The sequence below is a fragment of the Drosophila montana genome, unplaced genomic scaffold (genome assembly GCF_035044405.1).
Source record: "Drosophila montana isolate Dmon_TW-CO22-7 unplaced genomic scaffold, ASM3504440v1 contig_3833_1, whole genome shotgun sequence".
Taxonomy (NCBI): Eukaryota; Metazoa; Arthropoda; class Insecta; order Diptera; family Drosophilidae; genus Drosophila; species Drosophila montana.
In genome coordinates, this window is record NW_026998704.1 from 1719406 (window position 1) to 1735433 (window position 16028).

General features: G+C 43.2%; 3 protein-coding genes and 1 non-coding gene across 4 annotated transcripts in view; 3 read left to right on the plus strand and 1 right to left on the minus strand.

Moving 5' to 3' along the window:
* Positions 1 to 16028, minus strand: part of Fili (Fish-lips) — a 104268-nt gene that overhangs the window by 76397 nt on the left and 11843 nt on the right. The gene's annotated exons all lie outside the window — the stretch shown is intronic.
* On the plus strand, positions 1357 to 3122 carry LOC135437785 (probable cytochrome P450 6a14). The gene is made up of 2 exons (XM_064695850.1): positions 1357 to 2470; positions 2535 to 3122. The coding sequence occupies exons 1-2, from the start codon at positions 1384 to 1386 to the stop codon at positions 2948 to 2950; spliced, it is 1503 nt and encodes a 500-aa protein (XP_064551920.1). The 5' UTR covers positions 1357 to 1383; the 3' UTR covers positions 2951 to 3122.
* TRNAW-CCA (transfer RNA tryptophan (anticodon CCA)) lies at positions 8201 to 8272 on the plus strand. Its single transcript has one exon. It is a non-coding gene; the product is annotated as a tRNA-Trp (tRNA).
* On the plus strand, positions 11741 to 13113 carry PpN58A (Protein phosphatase N at 58A). The gene has a single exon (XM_064695880.1). It carries the CDS (start codon positions 11878 to 11880, stop codon positions 12955 to 12957), a length of 1080 nt encoding a protein of 359 aa, XP_064551950.1. The 5' UTR covers positions 11741 to 11877; the 3' UTR covers positions 12958 to 13113.

Genomic DNA, 16028 nt, shown 5'->3' on the forward strand with positions numbered 1-16028 from the left:
TTGACGCATCGATGAGATTGCGGGCTACTCCAAGACCTAATGTCTTCATCTTGCCAGATGAGCAGCTCGACTGCGGCTCATCTCACCATATGAATGATCGCGATGTTCGGCTTTTGATTCATAAGCCCAGCCAATAAATACCTAGACAATATGCGTCAAAGTGCTAATCAAGTCGCAGTAGTTATCAAAACTCACAGCTTCCCATTTGGGTTAAGCAATTATTAAATTTAGCGTATACGCGAGAATTATAAAACAGTTCGCTTTTAGTATCTCTTGTGTGCACATACTTAGCTTAGGAAGTGCAAGTCATGTTTGCGCAAAGCAGCCAGTGAAGCCGGCCAGAAGGGTATATACACTTCGGCAATGTACGCTTGATGTACTCTACAAACGAAAACGCGTGGCATCTATGGATTTAAAACTTATTATGTAGAATTCCACCCGCAACTGTTAAAAAGTAAGTGCATAAAACTATTTTGATCAATTTAAAACATTTCGGAATATCCACACCTGCTTGATGGAAAGGGGGTAAAGAGATTTGGTGGGTGAAGTTTCGGGATCGGGATAAAACGTGTATTCAACTACTTATGAAAGTTATATTAACACTTTTCGTAGAATCGAAGTCTCTTTGGTGGAAAATGAAAGATCATCGCAAAAGCCCTGCATAAGAACTTAATAAATACGTGTTTCATCGATTCTGAGAATTTCACTTACAACTGTGAAAAATTGGCGGAAAACAGTTCTTTGTTTGCCAGCCAAGCGGATTCAAAATTATTTGGAAAACTAAGGACGGCAAGTATTAAATATAATATAAGACTTGGGGTTCAAGGTAATGCGAATGGATTTAAATTGGCGATGGGCGGAATATGGGTGGAAAGCTGAGTTCTGAAATTTCAGGTTAGTGACTTTGCCCAACCAAAGCTAGGTGAACCCGATAAAAGCTAATAGTTTATTCCTATAGTTGGATACCATATATAATTTTCCCCATGTACCCCTTTTTTATGCCTAAGCCTCTGCTTTGTATATACACTCGTATTCATGGTAATTTACAACAGCTATGATATAACGATAAGCTAATGTTTTAATCTGAGAGAGAGCGAGAGAATAGAGAGACAGAGAGAGGCTATTAGAGAATACGGAATAACAAACAAAGCGTCAAGCGAATAATGCTGCAACGCAGTCGTGCGGTATTATCAATTAGAATGTGCTACACAGAGAGAAAATAATACGTTTATCTATTATCAAACAGCTGCGCTAGTCAAGTGGAAAATTAGAAATTAGCTAAATTTCTCTCGCTGTGTAGCGGGTCGAGATACTTTTCTGTGGAATGCATATGTTGCCCGAGAAAGAGAGAGTCAACGATCAGTCTGTTGCGGACAGTTCGTCATGTCGCTTTGGTGGTTGAGTCTCGGGCTGCTGCTGCTCGCTATCTGCGGGCTGCTCTATGCCTATCTGGAGCGCACGTACAGCTACTGGGCGCGCCGGGGGGTGTTGCATGAGAAACCGGTCTGGTTCTATGGCAACCTGCGCAGTGTGGGCAAGACGACGACGGTGCTGGAGCCGTTCCGCAGATTCTATGAGAAGTATAAGGGGCAGGCGCCCTTTGGCGGCTTCTACTTTGCACTGCGCGGCGCTGCCGTGCTGCTGGACCTGGAGCTGGTCAAGCTGGTGATGGTGAAGGAGTTCCATAACTTTGCGCATCGTGGCAACTACTACAATGAGCAGGATGATCCCATTTCGGCGCATCTCTTCAACTTGGATGGTCGCGAGTGGCGCGAGATGCGCAACAAGCTGACGCCCACATTCACCTCGCTCAAGATGCACCAAATGCTGCCCACAGTGGTTGAGATAGCCGAACGCTTCGTGCAGGTGGTGCGGCAAAAGGTTGAGCAGCACCAAGGTGCCGAGGAGTCGCCCGTGGAGGTAAAGGATCTGCTGGCACGCTTCACCATCGACATAATCGGCAGCTGCGCCTTCGGCCTGGACTGCAACAGCCTCAACGATCCGAACGTGGAGTTTCGCCGCCTGGGCCAGAAGACCTTCACGGAGCGGCGTCATGGCCGGCTGGCCTTTGCCCTCATTCAGGCCTTTCCCGGCCTGGCCAAGCGGCTGCACATCAAGATGGTGCAGGACGACGTCAGCGCCTTCTACATGCGCGTCGTCCGCGAGACTCTGGACTATCGCGAGCTGAATGGGGTCCGGCGCAATGATTTCCTCAACCTGCTCATGGAGCTGCGCAACGAGCCGAGTGGCGGGTTGACCTTCAATCAGATTGCGGCGCAGGCTTTTGTCTTTTTCCTGGGTGGCTTCGAGACCAGCTCCAGCACCATGGGATTTGCCCTCCACCTGCTCGCCTTGCACCCAGAGGTGCAGCAGCGCGGCAGGGAGGAAGTGCAGCAGGTGCTCGCCAGGCACGAGCAGCTCAACTATGCGGCCTTGAGGGAGCTCAAGTACATCAAGCAAATCATTTATGGTAAGTCAGGTGCACAGCGGCAATACCCTGCAAAACTTCACAAAAAGTCGGTGAACTATTTCAGAAACGCTTCGCAAATATTCCATTGCATCCATTCTACTGCGAAAGACCATTGAGGATTTCCCGATTCCGGGCTCAACCTATGTTCTAGAAGCCGGCACACCTGTAGTCATACCAGTCGATGCCATACATCACGATCCGGACATATATCCGGAACCGGACAAATTCGATCCCGATCGCTTTACGCCCGAGGCCATGGAGGCGCGTCACTCGGCCGCTTGGCTGGGCTTTGGCGCTGGTCCGCGCAATTGCATTGGGCTGCGTTTTGGCGAAATGCAAGCTCTGGTGGGTCTGGCTGTGCTGCTAAAGAACTTCAAGTTCTCGCCAGCCAAGGAGACCGAGATACCCTTGCAAATACACAAGACCAGCTTCTTCTTGCAGTCACAGGGCGGCATTGTGCTCAATGTGGAAAAGGTTTAGCCGATTTGTGTGCAATATTTTAAGTATTTTTAAAAGTTCGTTCAATGTATTTATTATGATTATTCCCAATCTAATTATCAACAAAGCCAAGCTTGAAATTCGAGCTGCACTAAAAATATTATTCTAGTTTTTAATTAATAAAATCTACTGCATAGAAATGCGACAATTCCAAGGCAGGAAATTCACATTTGTAACGCGCTTATCAGCTTTCGATTCGCTACAGTATGAAACGCATGGAATGCTTGTTTTCGTATTTCTTTGTTTTGTGCTCAAAATGTCAGTCATTGTGATGAAATAATTCAGAAATATTTGGGTTACTCAAAGACTAGAATTTGGGTGTTGACTCATCATTTCGATTTGATAGTTGTCCGCCGAGCGAGAGCTGAGACGAGAGCTAACCCAACTTTTTGACTGACTAACATTAATACTTGAGCACCCCCTCCCTCCCTCCCCCTCTCCCCCCTGCCCCATGCCACATTGAGACACAAGTCAACTAGAACTGTCGTTGTGATAAATAAATTATCGCACACTTCAACAGGCAGTCAGCATTAAACTGAAGTATTGCTGTCACCCAGGTAAAGATTGTCATGCATGCAACTTAATTAGTTATGCGATCCGTCTGGGGGTGGGGTGCGGTGGGGTGAGGGGCTCTTCCAGTTGCTCATGATTTGTCACACAATAAATTATGCAATTTCACATGCCAAAAATGAAGACACTCGAAGGCGACTTATACAACTGTCGCTATTGTTGCGTGTCTTTGTTCAATCATCATCAACAACAGCTATCCATCCATCCATCCATCCATCCATCCAACCATCCACAGCAACAGCCTTCCGTGGGCTTTTGCATGCCATCGAATGGTCGACATCTCACTTGAGCTCCATCTCGCTCCTTCCTGTGCATATAAATAAGTAAATAGTTTGTACACAACATTGACTTTCATGCGTGTGTGTGTGTGTGTGTGTGTGTGTGTATTGTTGTGCTCATGTTGATTGTAATGTTGATGAACCTGAATTATCACATGCCGTTTGATGGACTGCAGACACGCACAAAACTTCGGACACAGAACACAGACTCTATGAACTTGTCTATATCCATAAATATTCGTGCGGAATACTTATTGTATATATGTATATAAATATATATATATATACATACATATCTCTAGATACAGCTAGGTATATTTGCTTTCATGAGGCTGTTGGCGTCTGTCAAGTTGATAATCTCTTGACACTCTGATGAAATGCCCTCATGCTCTCCCTTTCTCTCCATCTCTCTCTCGCTCTCTCTCTCTTGCTTACTCACTGGCATTGATAAATCGCCGCAAGTGACAAACAACAAAAGCCCCGCGACGCCGCTAGATGTCGCCACTTTGCGCTTGTCTTATCAATGTAGGCCTCAAATGTTTTCTTTTGGTTTTCATTTTTCTTTATTTTTTTTTGTCGCTGTTCTACATGTAAACGGCTCGGACATTGATTAATTTCATAGTTAATTTGTCGGCATTAATCAGTATTAACTTAAATGGGCATCAACACGCCCCCCATTTCAGTTCTTTGACTGCATAAGCATGGGTATTAACTGACAGCCGGAGTGTTCTTTGTGTTTCTCATTTTTCCGTTTTTTTGCTTCCTTTTAATTAATTTTTTTGCATAAAACTTGACTTAGTTTTCTAGTGTAAGTTAGCTGTTTTAACGCTCATTGAAGCGTGTTTTTCAATTAATTGCTTGGGATTTACTGCTGTAAGCCAAGGATAATGAAGCAATTAGCTGAATGGTCTGCTTTTATACAACACACAGGTAAGAACAAACGAGCTCTAAGGTGTATTCAAAGTGGAAAAGGAACTGTTTTTTGCCCTGCTTTGATTTCTTAACGACTTTAAAGGCAGCTAATGAGTATGTGGCTCAACATTCAATGTTGGCCACTTGCCTTAATCATATTCTAGCTGTTATTTATTGACCTTGTTCGGTCCAATTTTGTTAGTTTTTACCTGCAACTTATTAACATATATTTTCCACCCATTTCCCACCCGTGGAAATGGCTCAAATTTAATTACTTTAAATAGGGCTTAAAAGTTGGCATGCACGTATTCCGTAGATTGCAAGCTCATGGTAAAAACCTTTCGCACATACAACCATTGAAGGCGTGGATTTTGCGAAAAGTGTGAAATGAATGATTGAACTAATAAATTTGAACAAAGAACTTTAAAAATGTATTTTTATGCCATTCGGTTGGTTAAGAAAAATATTTTATACGCACGTTTTGGGCTACTTTTCAACACTTTCGGGTGGAATTTCTCTAACTTTCAGTTTCAAAGCTCTTTTGGTTTCGGCAGTGCGTCAATCACCAATCAGTCAGTCAGTCAGGACAAATAGTTTTCTATATATAAGTATATATTGAGATAGACTTCAGTCTTTCAACTTTTACATATTAGTTGATTGCACCCGGGCTGCCCAAAACCGCAAGAAACGCGGAAACTTTGGTAGTTATCAGAAAACCTCAAAGCACTTGACAACACTGGCTTGCCGACCAGAGTTGCCACACTGCGTTCCCTTGCTGAGTGACTCTTTGGCAGCACGAATGTCTACACACACGCACACACACATACGCACGTGCACAGCCAAAAAACCTTTAAGCACGTTTATGGGTTAAGCAGAGCAAACATGAAAGGAGTGCGGACTTCCTTTCAGCTCTCCTAGCTCCCTATCCGTATCCCTATTCGTATCCCTATCCCTATCCCTAGATTGTATTTGTTTTCTTTTTACATTCTTTCGTACAAAATGGCGGCTCGGCGCACCTGTCTCCACTTAAGCGTGAGTAATGGGGCGACGGATGGCGAACTAATGCAACACGGCGAATTCAAGTGCCGAACATAACGGTAAACATGCTAAGCGGTTTTGCCATGGCCTGGTGCAAGCGGTGGGGCCGGGATAAAGTGTTCGCCAGAGCAAAAAGTCAACGGAAAGTGTTTGCGCAAGCCGAAGCCGACAATAGGGGCAGCAATAGAAGAGTAAGGAAAGAGCGAGGGGCGGGGAGCGGGGTGGCTGGCGGGCAACGAACGATGAACGACGAGCGCTGATAAAAATGCAAACACTTTTAGCGCTGACTGCAGTGAAAGTGTCGGTGGGGCGGTGCGGTGCGGTGCGCTGCAGTGCGGGGGTTGGGGTAGCCTTTTTGTCTGCCCAATTGTGGTTTGCGAGCTGCTGTCCTGTCCTGTCCTGGGCGCCTGCCAATTGACGGCTACTTGACATTTGCGCTGCTGTTTACACACTGTACGCTCCAAGCCAAACACTCAAACACGCCCCCCGCCCCTTCACCAAGCACATGGCGCAATGAAGCAGAGTAAATTCTGTGGCACACCCACCGCCCTCTGGACAGCAAAAATATTATTTTAGCGTGTGAAAAGTGTAAAGTGCTATAATGTTGGCAAAACATACTATATAACAATTTCCCCCTAACTCGCACACACACACACACGCACACAGCACTTAATACACTCAATGTTCAGCTGCCGAAGTTAACTTGACTTGACTTGGACTTGGTAACGACAACTTGTCCAACTCCAGCGACAGCTCTACAAATGTTGTTTCTCATTTTGTTTGATTTAAGCTGATCGAGCTGTGCAACACTTGCAAAGAGTTTATATGTACACATGTATGTACGCATGTATGTATGTGCGCCATCTCTTTATGGTTTCATTCACTTCTTTTACATGTTCACACTCGAGTTGTTGAAGTGCAGTGTTGGAGAGTCGTTAAGTTTGAAGGCATGTTTGTAGAGTTTAAATGCATCGCACATATGCTGTTAACACTGTTTGATGAATTGGGAATGACACTTGGCTCAAGCTGGCTGAGTTCGAGTTATGCGGTAATAACACTGGCTTGGTTTATGGCTTGCTCTCTCATTTTCGAAACCTTACTTAAATTGAAATTAAAGATGTTATTTTAGTGAAACTGATCTAAATAATTATGAATATTTGTCTGTTACAATTTCTTTCGGCTAACTGAAAAAGTGAGCCATAAATTTTAGATTAAAGCTGCTAGTCTTGTAAGTTTTCTGAATTGGTTTGTAACTGATTTATACGATCGTTTCCTTATTTTCTTGGTGCACTCTCTTGCCACAAAAGACTTCCTCCGGCGTGTGAACTTGTCAAGTCCGATACTTAAAGAGTGAAAATTTTACGATCAATTTCCGTTGCCCGAAACATAACCGAAACATGTTATGAGATCCATAAATAGAGAAACGGCACGGAAATTGTAAACCCATGTAGGCAGCCGCACTAAATATGAACATTAGAAACCATAAATATTAAAACATAAAAAATAGCCATAAAAAAGGCATCCCGTGGACAGCCACAAGCCACATTTTCTACAATGTAAATTCAGTGCTGGAAAATTAATTTCTAAACAATGAAACCAGCTGGAGTTCTACGAAGGGAATGCCACCCAAAAACTGTGGAGGAGTCGGAGTCTCACAATTAGTCACAATACACGATCGCTGTGAAGAAATCGGGAAAATTTATAGGGACTGTCTGGTCTGGGTGCCTTTATCGAAATGCATTTCCATTTACAAGAACTAATCCGATACCCGAGCTCTGGCTAGTGTATAAAAATCAATGAATAAATAAACAGAACAACGGAATCCCTCCAAATGTGCAGCATTTTCATTGATTTTCATTCATTTTCTCAGTTAGTCGTTGTTGTTCCCGCGTTGATTTATATTTATTTTGGGCTCGTTGTGTGAATTCTGTCGGCACCGGCGACAGCTAAAAGCTTTGGCGGCACACGTCTGCCCTCCAATCAGGTGCCTTTAGTCGGAAGGGAACGAATACGATTTCTTGCAGCTTAATGAGTCTGCGCGATAGGCTATAAAAGTTATTTCCAATTTGTAATGCATTTTAAATGTTTGCCCTGTTCCTAGCAGGAGTTAAAATGAATTCGGAAAACCCTAAAATAAATACGGAAACACACAAATAACTAATTGATAAGAATAAAGTTTAAATGTACCGCGAACATTATCGTTTCTATTCCACTGTGCTTAATGATAAGATATAATTTTCGAAATGCTGCTTGTTTGTGCACATGCACATGTATATGTGCACACACAGTCATACGTGTGCTCTATTACGGTTAATCTAAATTTATATTGTTGTTGCATTCCATTTGTGTCTCATAAATAAGCGCTTGCAAAATAGAGAACAAGTTTAGCCAGCAATCAGCTCAAATAGGCTGTTAGCAGCGGATCAGTACATGTGACTCCGTGGCGCAACGGTAGCGCGTCTGACTCCAGATCAGAAGGTTGCGTGTTCAAATCACGTCGGGGTCAGTCGGTAAAATTCTTTTTTTTTCATCATAATAAATGTTATAAATATTATTTTAAGCGAATCACATTTGTTCACATGCTAATAATAATATTTCAAAGTTGTATTTATGATTAAACCTATAAATTCTGTTCTACATAGTCTTTCATTGCTTAATAAAGTTGTTTTTGTTGCCGTAATAATTATTGCAAACATATTTCAACACCGCAACTTTATACCAATTGAACCCACAGCTTAACAAATATGATTGCTTAATTAGCGACGTTTTTGTTTCATAAATGAAAACAATTGTAAATGTCAACAGTTGTCGCTTGTCGCATTCACTACACATAATTACAACAATAGAAGCAACAACAACAACAACAACTGTTGGGTCAGGGTCACCACCCGCGGTCTGTCATGTGGGCTTCCACTCAGGTTCCTACCCCAAAATGCAGTGTTGTGTCACATCATAAAAGTGTTAATTAGTCTGCCAACGAATGTAAGCAACATACTATGTTCCTGGGTTCGATTCGCTTTAACCATGTTGTCAAAACCGATTTTCGCAATCGCGACGTTAATTATGCAGGAAATTAAACAAATAAATTCTTCAGAGTCAATAATTTTGACTGAATATAATCAGTCTGTCTTCTGCTGTGCAAATAGTGGAAATTTAAAGCTTTATTGACATTTACAGTAAAGATACTGATTCAGTAGTATCACAAACATATATCTAATAACTATCTAAATTGAATATATCTAAATTCGTTTGAGTAAACTTTTCTTTTTTGTATTCCGTTTGAGCAACTAATGAATATTCCTGCAGGGGTATTTAATTTTTGTTGTTGAGTCAAGTAAGAGAAATTCAATATGTTTGTTTCCTTGACGTCCCAGATAGTCGTCAATAAATATTTAATTGATTTCTGATTGCAAGATACACATGTGATTGGCACGACATTGATTGATTTATATGAGAGAAATATGAGTGAGTTTAAGACTAGTCAAAATATGTAAGAATATCTGCATAGCATTCAGAAAATGAGAGAGCTAAGAATATTTGCTATTAAAACATCTATTTAGAAAGTGCAAATTGCCTATTCCTGAAAATCAAATGGTACTTCATTCATTTTTTTTACAGTGAGTACATTAGTTTTTTACCACATATCGTGCTACACATTTAAAATTGTAATTAATAATATATCGGACAGAAACTTAAGTGCTTTCTTGGTCAAGTCAAGGCAAGGAGCACGCCCACTTAAACACACACACAAGCTCAACTATAATCACATGGGGAAAAACTAAAGTTGGAAAACGACAACTTTGAATGCCCCGCCTCGCTGTCCTCCCCTCTGCCTAAAAATTCAAAGACTACTTGTCACTGGAAACAGTTGTAAAAATTCCCATGAGCAGCGCAAAACTGAAAGCGCAAACGGTCAATATGAGTGCGGGGGTGTGTGCGTGCAGAGGGGCATCCCTCATATACAGGCGCATCATATTTTCTAGACGCTCATATAAACAAATAAAAACCCATTAACGAAAACCAACAACTTTACATTGATGTGTGCGCTTCTCTCTCCCTCGCCCTCTTTCTCTCTCCCTCTTCCCCTTTCCTTTTTACCATCACTCTGCTGTGATTAACGGCGCACTGTGAAGGGCGCAAGAAAGTAGCGGCGAGCAATTAACAACTACAACAGCAAACAAAACGAACAAGAGGAAGAGTCGCAGCAGAGACAGCAGCCCAAAGAGTGACTCTGCGACTGAGACAGCGGCGGAGGCTGAGCGATCAGCACATGTGCGGGCGCAGCGGTACAAAAAGCAACAACAATGAAAATAGCGATAAGCAGCAGCCGCAGTCGCTGCAACTGCAGCCCATTAGATAAGCAAAGCGGCGCAGTCGGTGGCCCAACTTGCCCCGCACCCAACTGAGACAGGCGCAGGGCCCAGCTGTGTTTGCTCTGCCGAAGCGGAGCGATGTAAAAATAGCGCAAATCTGCAGCCATACAGAAACGCACACACACACACACACTCGCGTACAGTTTTCGTGTGAAATATTTTAATATTTGCTTACAAAACAAAACGCAAAGTGACGAACTTACAACGCAAAGTACAACGAGAAAAAATAAAGTTGCGGGCGGCGAGGGGTAACCAAATGTATTTCTTTGACAAATACTCAATCAGAGCAGCAACCGCGCTAAATATGAGGGCAACATGTTGTCAACTTGACGTAAGGACAGAGGCGTGGATGATAGCCAAAGGGGTAATCAATAAATATTTACTCGGAGATTATTAAAAATGAATTTAACGAAACTATATAAACTCAAATTTTATCAAATATACATATATATATTTGAAAGAATGAAGACCACAGTAGCTAAGCGCCAAGAATGAAAGAAAGAATAATTTGCAGTCAACATGGATTTTGTAGAATTTGGCGCACCCCCTGCGGGCACGTCTATGGGCTAAGGCGTTTTGCGTCAAACTAATCAGAAGAGAGAAGACTTACACACACACACACACACACGCACAGATTTGTGCATTTGTTTTATTTCAGGGCCTGCATTCGCAGAATCCGAATCGTTTTAGCTGCTTGTCACACGCTCGTAAAATCAACCAAATGCAGGCGACTGTTGTGACACTTGGCGTGACAAGGACAACAATGAAAACAACGGGACTAAGTTGCAGTTGGTAAAATGTTTAATGAGTGACAGGCCAAAGCAGGGAAATCTGCAACTGCGGTAGGTTAGAGCCAGGCTGGGATTTGTCGCGCTGGAATGAAATGGAATGCCAACTAAAGAGCAGGGTGGTTGGAGTGGGGTGGGGTGGGGCTTGCATATTATGAGACAACCCTCCTTGGGCCACCCACTCAAAATGCGTCGCCTTTTTGCATTCTGTGTCAGCTGTCAAAGCCAAAAGTGAAGTTGCCTTTGTATTTTTATGTGTGGCCTGGCCGATGAGTGGGCGTGGCTTGCCGGGCTGGGCTGGGCTGGGCTGGGCTGGGCTGGGTATGTGCTGCCGGGCAAAGTGTCCATTATGTTGATTTGAAAAATAAAAGCAACGGATGCGAGGCCTCAAACAGAAAGTGTGTTGTTGGGGAAGGGAGGTGGGGCAGAAATTTAGTTGATTGAAAGACAGTTATAAGCGTACTTGCTGCCTGTGCCTATTGAATCAGAGATTTGTCATAGTGCCAAGAATGTGATGGAATAGGGAGGTGGGGGTGGTGAGTACTGATTTAGAAGCTGTCAATCAGATAACAAAGCCACCCTCGGAAGGAGGAGAAGCTACTTAAATATGCACAAAAGCAATATTCAATCGGAAACCTTATTCGAGTCGAGATTCTGGACGTAATTGTCTATCTATGAGAGATGACTGAGGAACTTCTGAGCTCCTGAAAGGATGCCATCGCTAGCCAATCTGTGTGCAGCCAGGAACACAACTAACATGGCAATCGAATTCTCTCTCTATGAAATTCCACAGTAGTTTGGGTATTTTGTTTCTGTTGCTAGAACTCAAATAGAACTGTTATTCAAAACATAACCGAACGGGCTCATCGAAATTCCAAATTGCTGCAATCCTTGGACGTGGATTTAGCTAACAAAAAAACCAAAAGAAAAAAAAAACAGGAAAAAACAAAATGTCATCGTACCAGAAACACACATCCTTCAATTTCCTGTCCAAGGATGCCGCCGTTGGCTACTGCATGAACTATATGGTGAGAAGGAGTCGGATCTCAGCGACGCCAACCCCAGCTCCGAGCAGCGAAGCCAGCGACGAGCCGACGCCCAATCTGGACGACATCATAGCGCGCCTAACCGAGCAGGGCATGGTGGGCGGCAACGTGGCGCTCGAGGAGCACGAGATCAGCGAGATCTGCAGCAGGGCACGGGAGGAGCTGCTCAAGGAGCCGACGCTGCTCGAGCTGCGGGCACCCATCAATATACTGGGCGACATACACGGCCAGTTCAGCAATTTGCTGAAGTACTTCAAGATGTCGGGCTACCCGCCCGAAGCCAACTATTTGTTTCTGGGCGACTATGTCGATCGCGGCAAGCAGTCCGTGGAGACGCTCACCCTGCTGCTGGCCTACAAGGTGCGCTACCCGGACAAGATCTTCCTGCTGCGCGGCAACCACGAAAGCTCCAGCGTGAACCGCATCTACGGCTTCTACGATGAGTGCAAGCGGCGCTACACGGCCAAGCTCTGGCGCTCCTTCGTCGACTGCTACAACTGCATGCCGGTGGCGGCGGTGATTGAGAGAAACATATTTTGCTGCCACGGCGGGCTGAGTCCCAGTTTGTTTACTATGGACCAGATACGCATGATAAACCGACCCTGCGAGATACCCGAGCAGGGCTTGCTCTGTGATCTGCTGTGGTCAGATCCTGATGAAAAAACCTTGGGTTGGGGCCTGAACGAACGCGGCGTGAGCTACACCTTTGGGGCGGACATAGTCAGCTCGTTTCTTGACCGGCACGGCTTTAGCCTGATCTGTCGCGCCCATCAGGTGGTCGAGGATGGCTACGAGTTCTTTGCCAAGCGACAGCTGCTCACACTCTTCTCGGCGCCCAACTACTGCGGGGAGTTCGACAATGCCGGCGCCATGATGTGCGTCGATGAGAACCTCCTGTGCACCTTTCGCATACAGAAGCCTTTGCCCACTAAACGCTATCAAAATATGACAATCAAAAATTTTTATAATTCAACAAACCCATAATCATTGACTCGTATTTTCAGGACGAGCCGTAACAGTTGATGCAGTCTATAAATTAAGTGTCTTCTGGATTGCTCAAACAGTCTGAGTGCCAAATTTTGAAGTCTAGTGTTGTACAGTGCTGTGTAAAGTCAAAATATACATAATAGTAATATTCAATCGTGTACTTATTAAATAAAGAACATACACTTTCAATTAAGATTGCGAACTTAAACTTTTGGCACACGTTCGGGTTTGAAACTTAGCTCAATATATTAACAGTATTTTTAAAAGAACTATTAAACTTACACCAAATTTAAATACAACAAAAATTGGTTAATTTCTCATATTCAGATTTAATAAACTGCAATAATATTTATAACAAGAGGCTCTAGTCGAGAGCTCCCGACTATGGGATACCCTGAACCCTTTTCTACCAACACCAAATGAATTCTTGCAATTTGTGCTAGCTGCCGCTGACACGAGGCTAGCCAAAACACGTTTTGTTAAATAACTTTTCTGTTTCTTAATCGATTTTGATAAAATTTTCAACAGTAGATCTTATTATGCTATAGAATAGTCGTATATTCTCAAAATGACAATTGCATTTAAATTGTGGCTTAAATTGGTGGGTGGGGGTAAGTTACTTTTAACTAGGCTTGTATGGTTAACAAAATGGAGCTTCAGGCTTAAACCGGTTCGCCTTAAAACTGGTTTTTGGCCCTGATTTCATTAAATCAAAACTACGCATAATCAATAAAATATTTATGCTCACTTTTGTGCCTTTGAATGCGAAAATTAATTAAATAATTTGTTTTGTAAATTCTTAATTAAAAATACTCGCACAGCTGGCGGACTAAACTGCCGCACAATAAATTTGTATACTATTTGAATAATTTATTTTGTCAATAGCAATTAATGTTTAATGCACAATTTTTTGCCTTGATGCATCAACAAAAATCTCATCCGGTTAACGAAATGCATGCAATTAATATTAATTTGCTAAATTATTTGCATTAATTCACACACAGACAGCCATAAAATAAATTAAATTATTACAGGTCTAAATGAGCGTCGGATTTTACAATTTCCCGGCTAATTGCACGGGTCAGCGAAATGGTAATGACTGCAACAAATGCAACAAATGCAACACATAACAACAAAAGTGAGGTGGAAAGTGAGTGCAGCTAAAATAATTACTAAAATGCATTATAACACGCACATTCAAGGAATGTGTGGGAGAGGGCAAATGTTGTAAAAATGGGGGAAAATTAAATGACACTGCAAATTGCAAAGGGAATAATTTAATGACAGTCCATTTGGGTATCTGGTCGCCCAAAGTGGCCAAAATGTTAATTTGTGTGAGTGGATGAGCACATGGATAGTGGCAAAGCCTTGAACCAAATCGGTAATGAAAAATGTGCGCATAGTCGAAAGTGGAGCACTCGCTGGGGGAGCGATTACAATATGGAATCACTAATCAGCAGAGCAACTTATCATCACATGGAAGAGTCACCCTGGCCCCATGTGTGCCCACCAATCCGGCCAGAAGAGCAAGAGAAAAGCAAACAAGACTCCGCATAAGAAGGGATAGTTGAAGTCGGAGCAAACATGAACAGAGAGCCAGCACAAGGACAAGGAGTTGTCATGTCCTGGCCCTGACTAACGACAACAAAAGCATATCACTGGACAGGCAGCTAAAGAAAACATACCCAGGAAACTGTGTCCTGTGTCCTTTGCCCGAACTCGAAACAAAGTCAATGCGCATAAATTGTGCTGCATGTCCAGGGGAAGAAAGTCAGAGGAGAGGGGGGTTGGGCAGTGGCACGGCAGAGGGCGATAGATGCATTAGATAGACGCCGACATAGTGACAGGGACATACATAAGCCGAAATATCCACAAAACTAATCTGCCGGCGCGCCGGCGAAGAAAGTGCAGGCAGGGATTTACATATTAAGCCATTTTTAATTTACGACTTGCCTAAAAAGCTGCTGCCAAAAGATACTTTCTCCACATGTACACACACGCACACACACCCCGCACACACACACACACATGCGCCTGGCTAAACAGCAGATAACGAACATTGGAAGAGCAGCACACAGATGGATGATAAAGGCGCCAGTCGAGCAAAAGGATAACGACAGCAGCCTTGCGGAATGGGTGAAATCTTCACCCAACCAACCCCAGCCCAGCCCAAGGAGAAGACCAAGTCTCTGCCCGCGCCCAAAAAAAACTTGATTTCGAACCTGGCCAACCCCTCCCACCCCTCCACCCAGCAAGAGGTTGAAACGGAAGCAGTTCGCCAGCAATGACAGTAATAAAATAAAAGTAAATCCGTGCTTTGCCGGCTGTCATCTCTCTCGCCCCCCATCTCTCTCTCTCTCTCATCCCTCTCTCTCTCTCTTGGCTTCTGTCAAAGTTGACATTGACGTACAAGTCTCGGAAGTGAGAACTGCGGCGTTGTTTGGGCAACTGTTTAGCTGTTTTTCATGTTGCCCGAATCTTGAGGAAATGTGGCAAGAAAGTGAAAACTTTCAGAATGTTTTGAATTTGTTGTCGACTTCGTGAAAATTGTTGCTTGTCGAACACTTTCCTATTGCCAAGGTGCAGCCGAACTGAATTTTCTATCTTAAAGCTAAAGAGTACCTTTTTTATGCTTAAAACTAAAACTAAGTGAAAAAAAGTAAGAAAATAATATGTTACACATTTAATGGCCGCATTGGTATACCTTCTGCATACCTTCTGAATAATATGTGTTAAGTTATCTGTAAAATAATATTAAAGAGTCTTTTGTTTATGCGAATATTTCTTCTAGGTATTACACTTCAAAAAGTCTATTTAATATACAAAATAAAATGATATTTCCCTTTGCCAAAGATAAGAGTAATGCCCAGTCTAAGCTCGTTTTCGGCAAATGTTTTACGCTCCGACGCCCACAACAGGTGCGAGGACGCCTTCCCGAAGTTGACTATGAAATAGCAAATAGCATGGAAGAGCCATCAATCATGGGGCTTTACAACACGGATGAGCTTTAGCCCCCGCCCCCTGTCTGTACAACTAAAAGCATAAGCTAACGGTAGTCACAGAATGCC

What these genes read in the sequence shown, in the direction of transcription:
- LOC135437785 (XM_064695850.1), top strand. Translation starts at nt 1,384, where the DNA reads ATGTCGCTTTGGTGGTTGAGTCTCGGGCTGCTGCTGCTCGCTATCTGC. An exon ending in CATCAAGCAAATCATTTATG is followed by an intron (nt 2,471 to 2,534) that starts GTAAGTCAGGTG and finishes GAACTATTTCAG; the next exon opens with AAACGCTTCGCAAATATTCC.
- PpN58A (XM_064695880.1), top strand. Translation starts at nt 11,878, where the DNA reads ATGTCATCGTACCAGAAACACACATCCTTCAATTTCCTGTCCAAGGAT.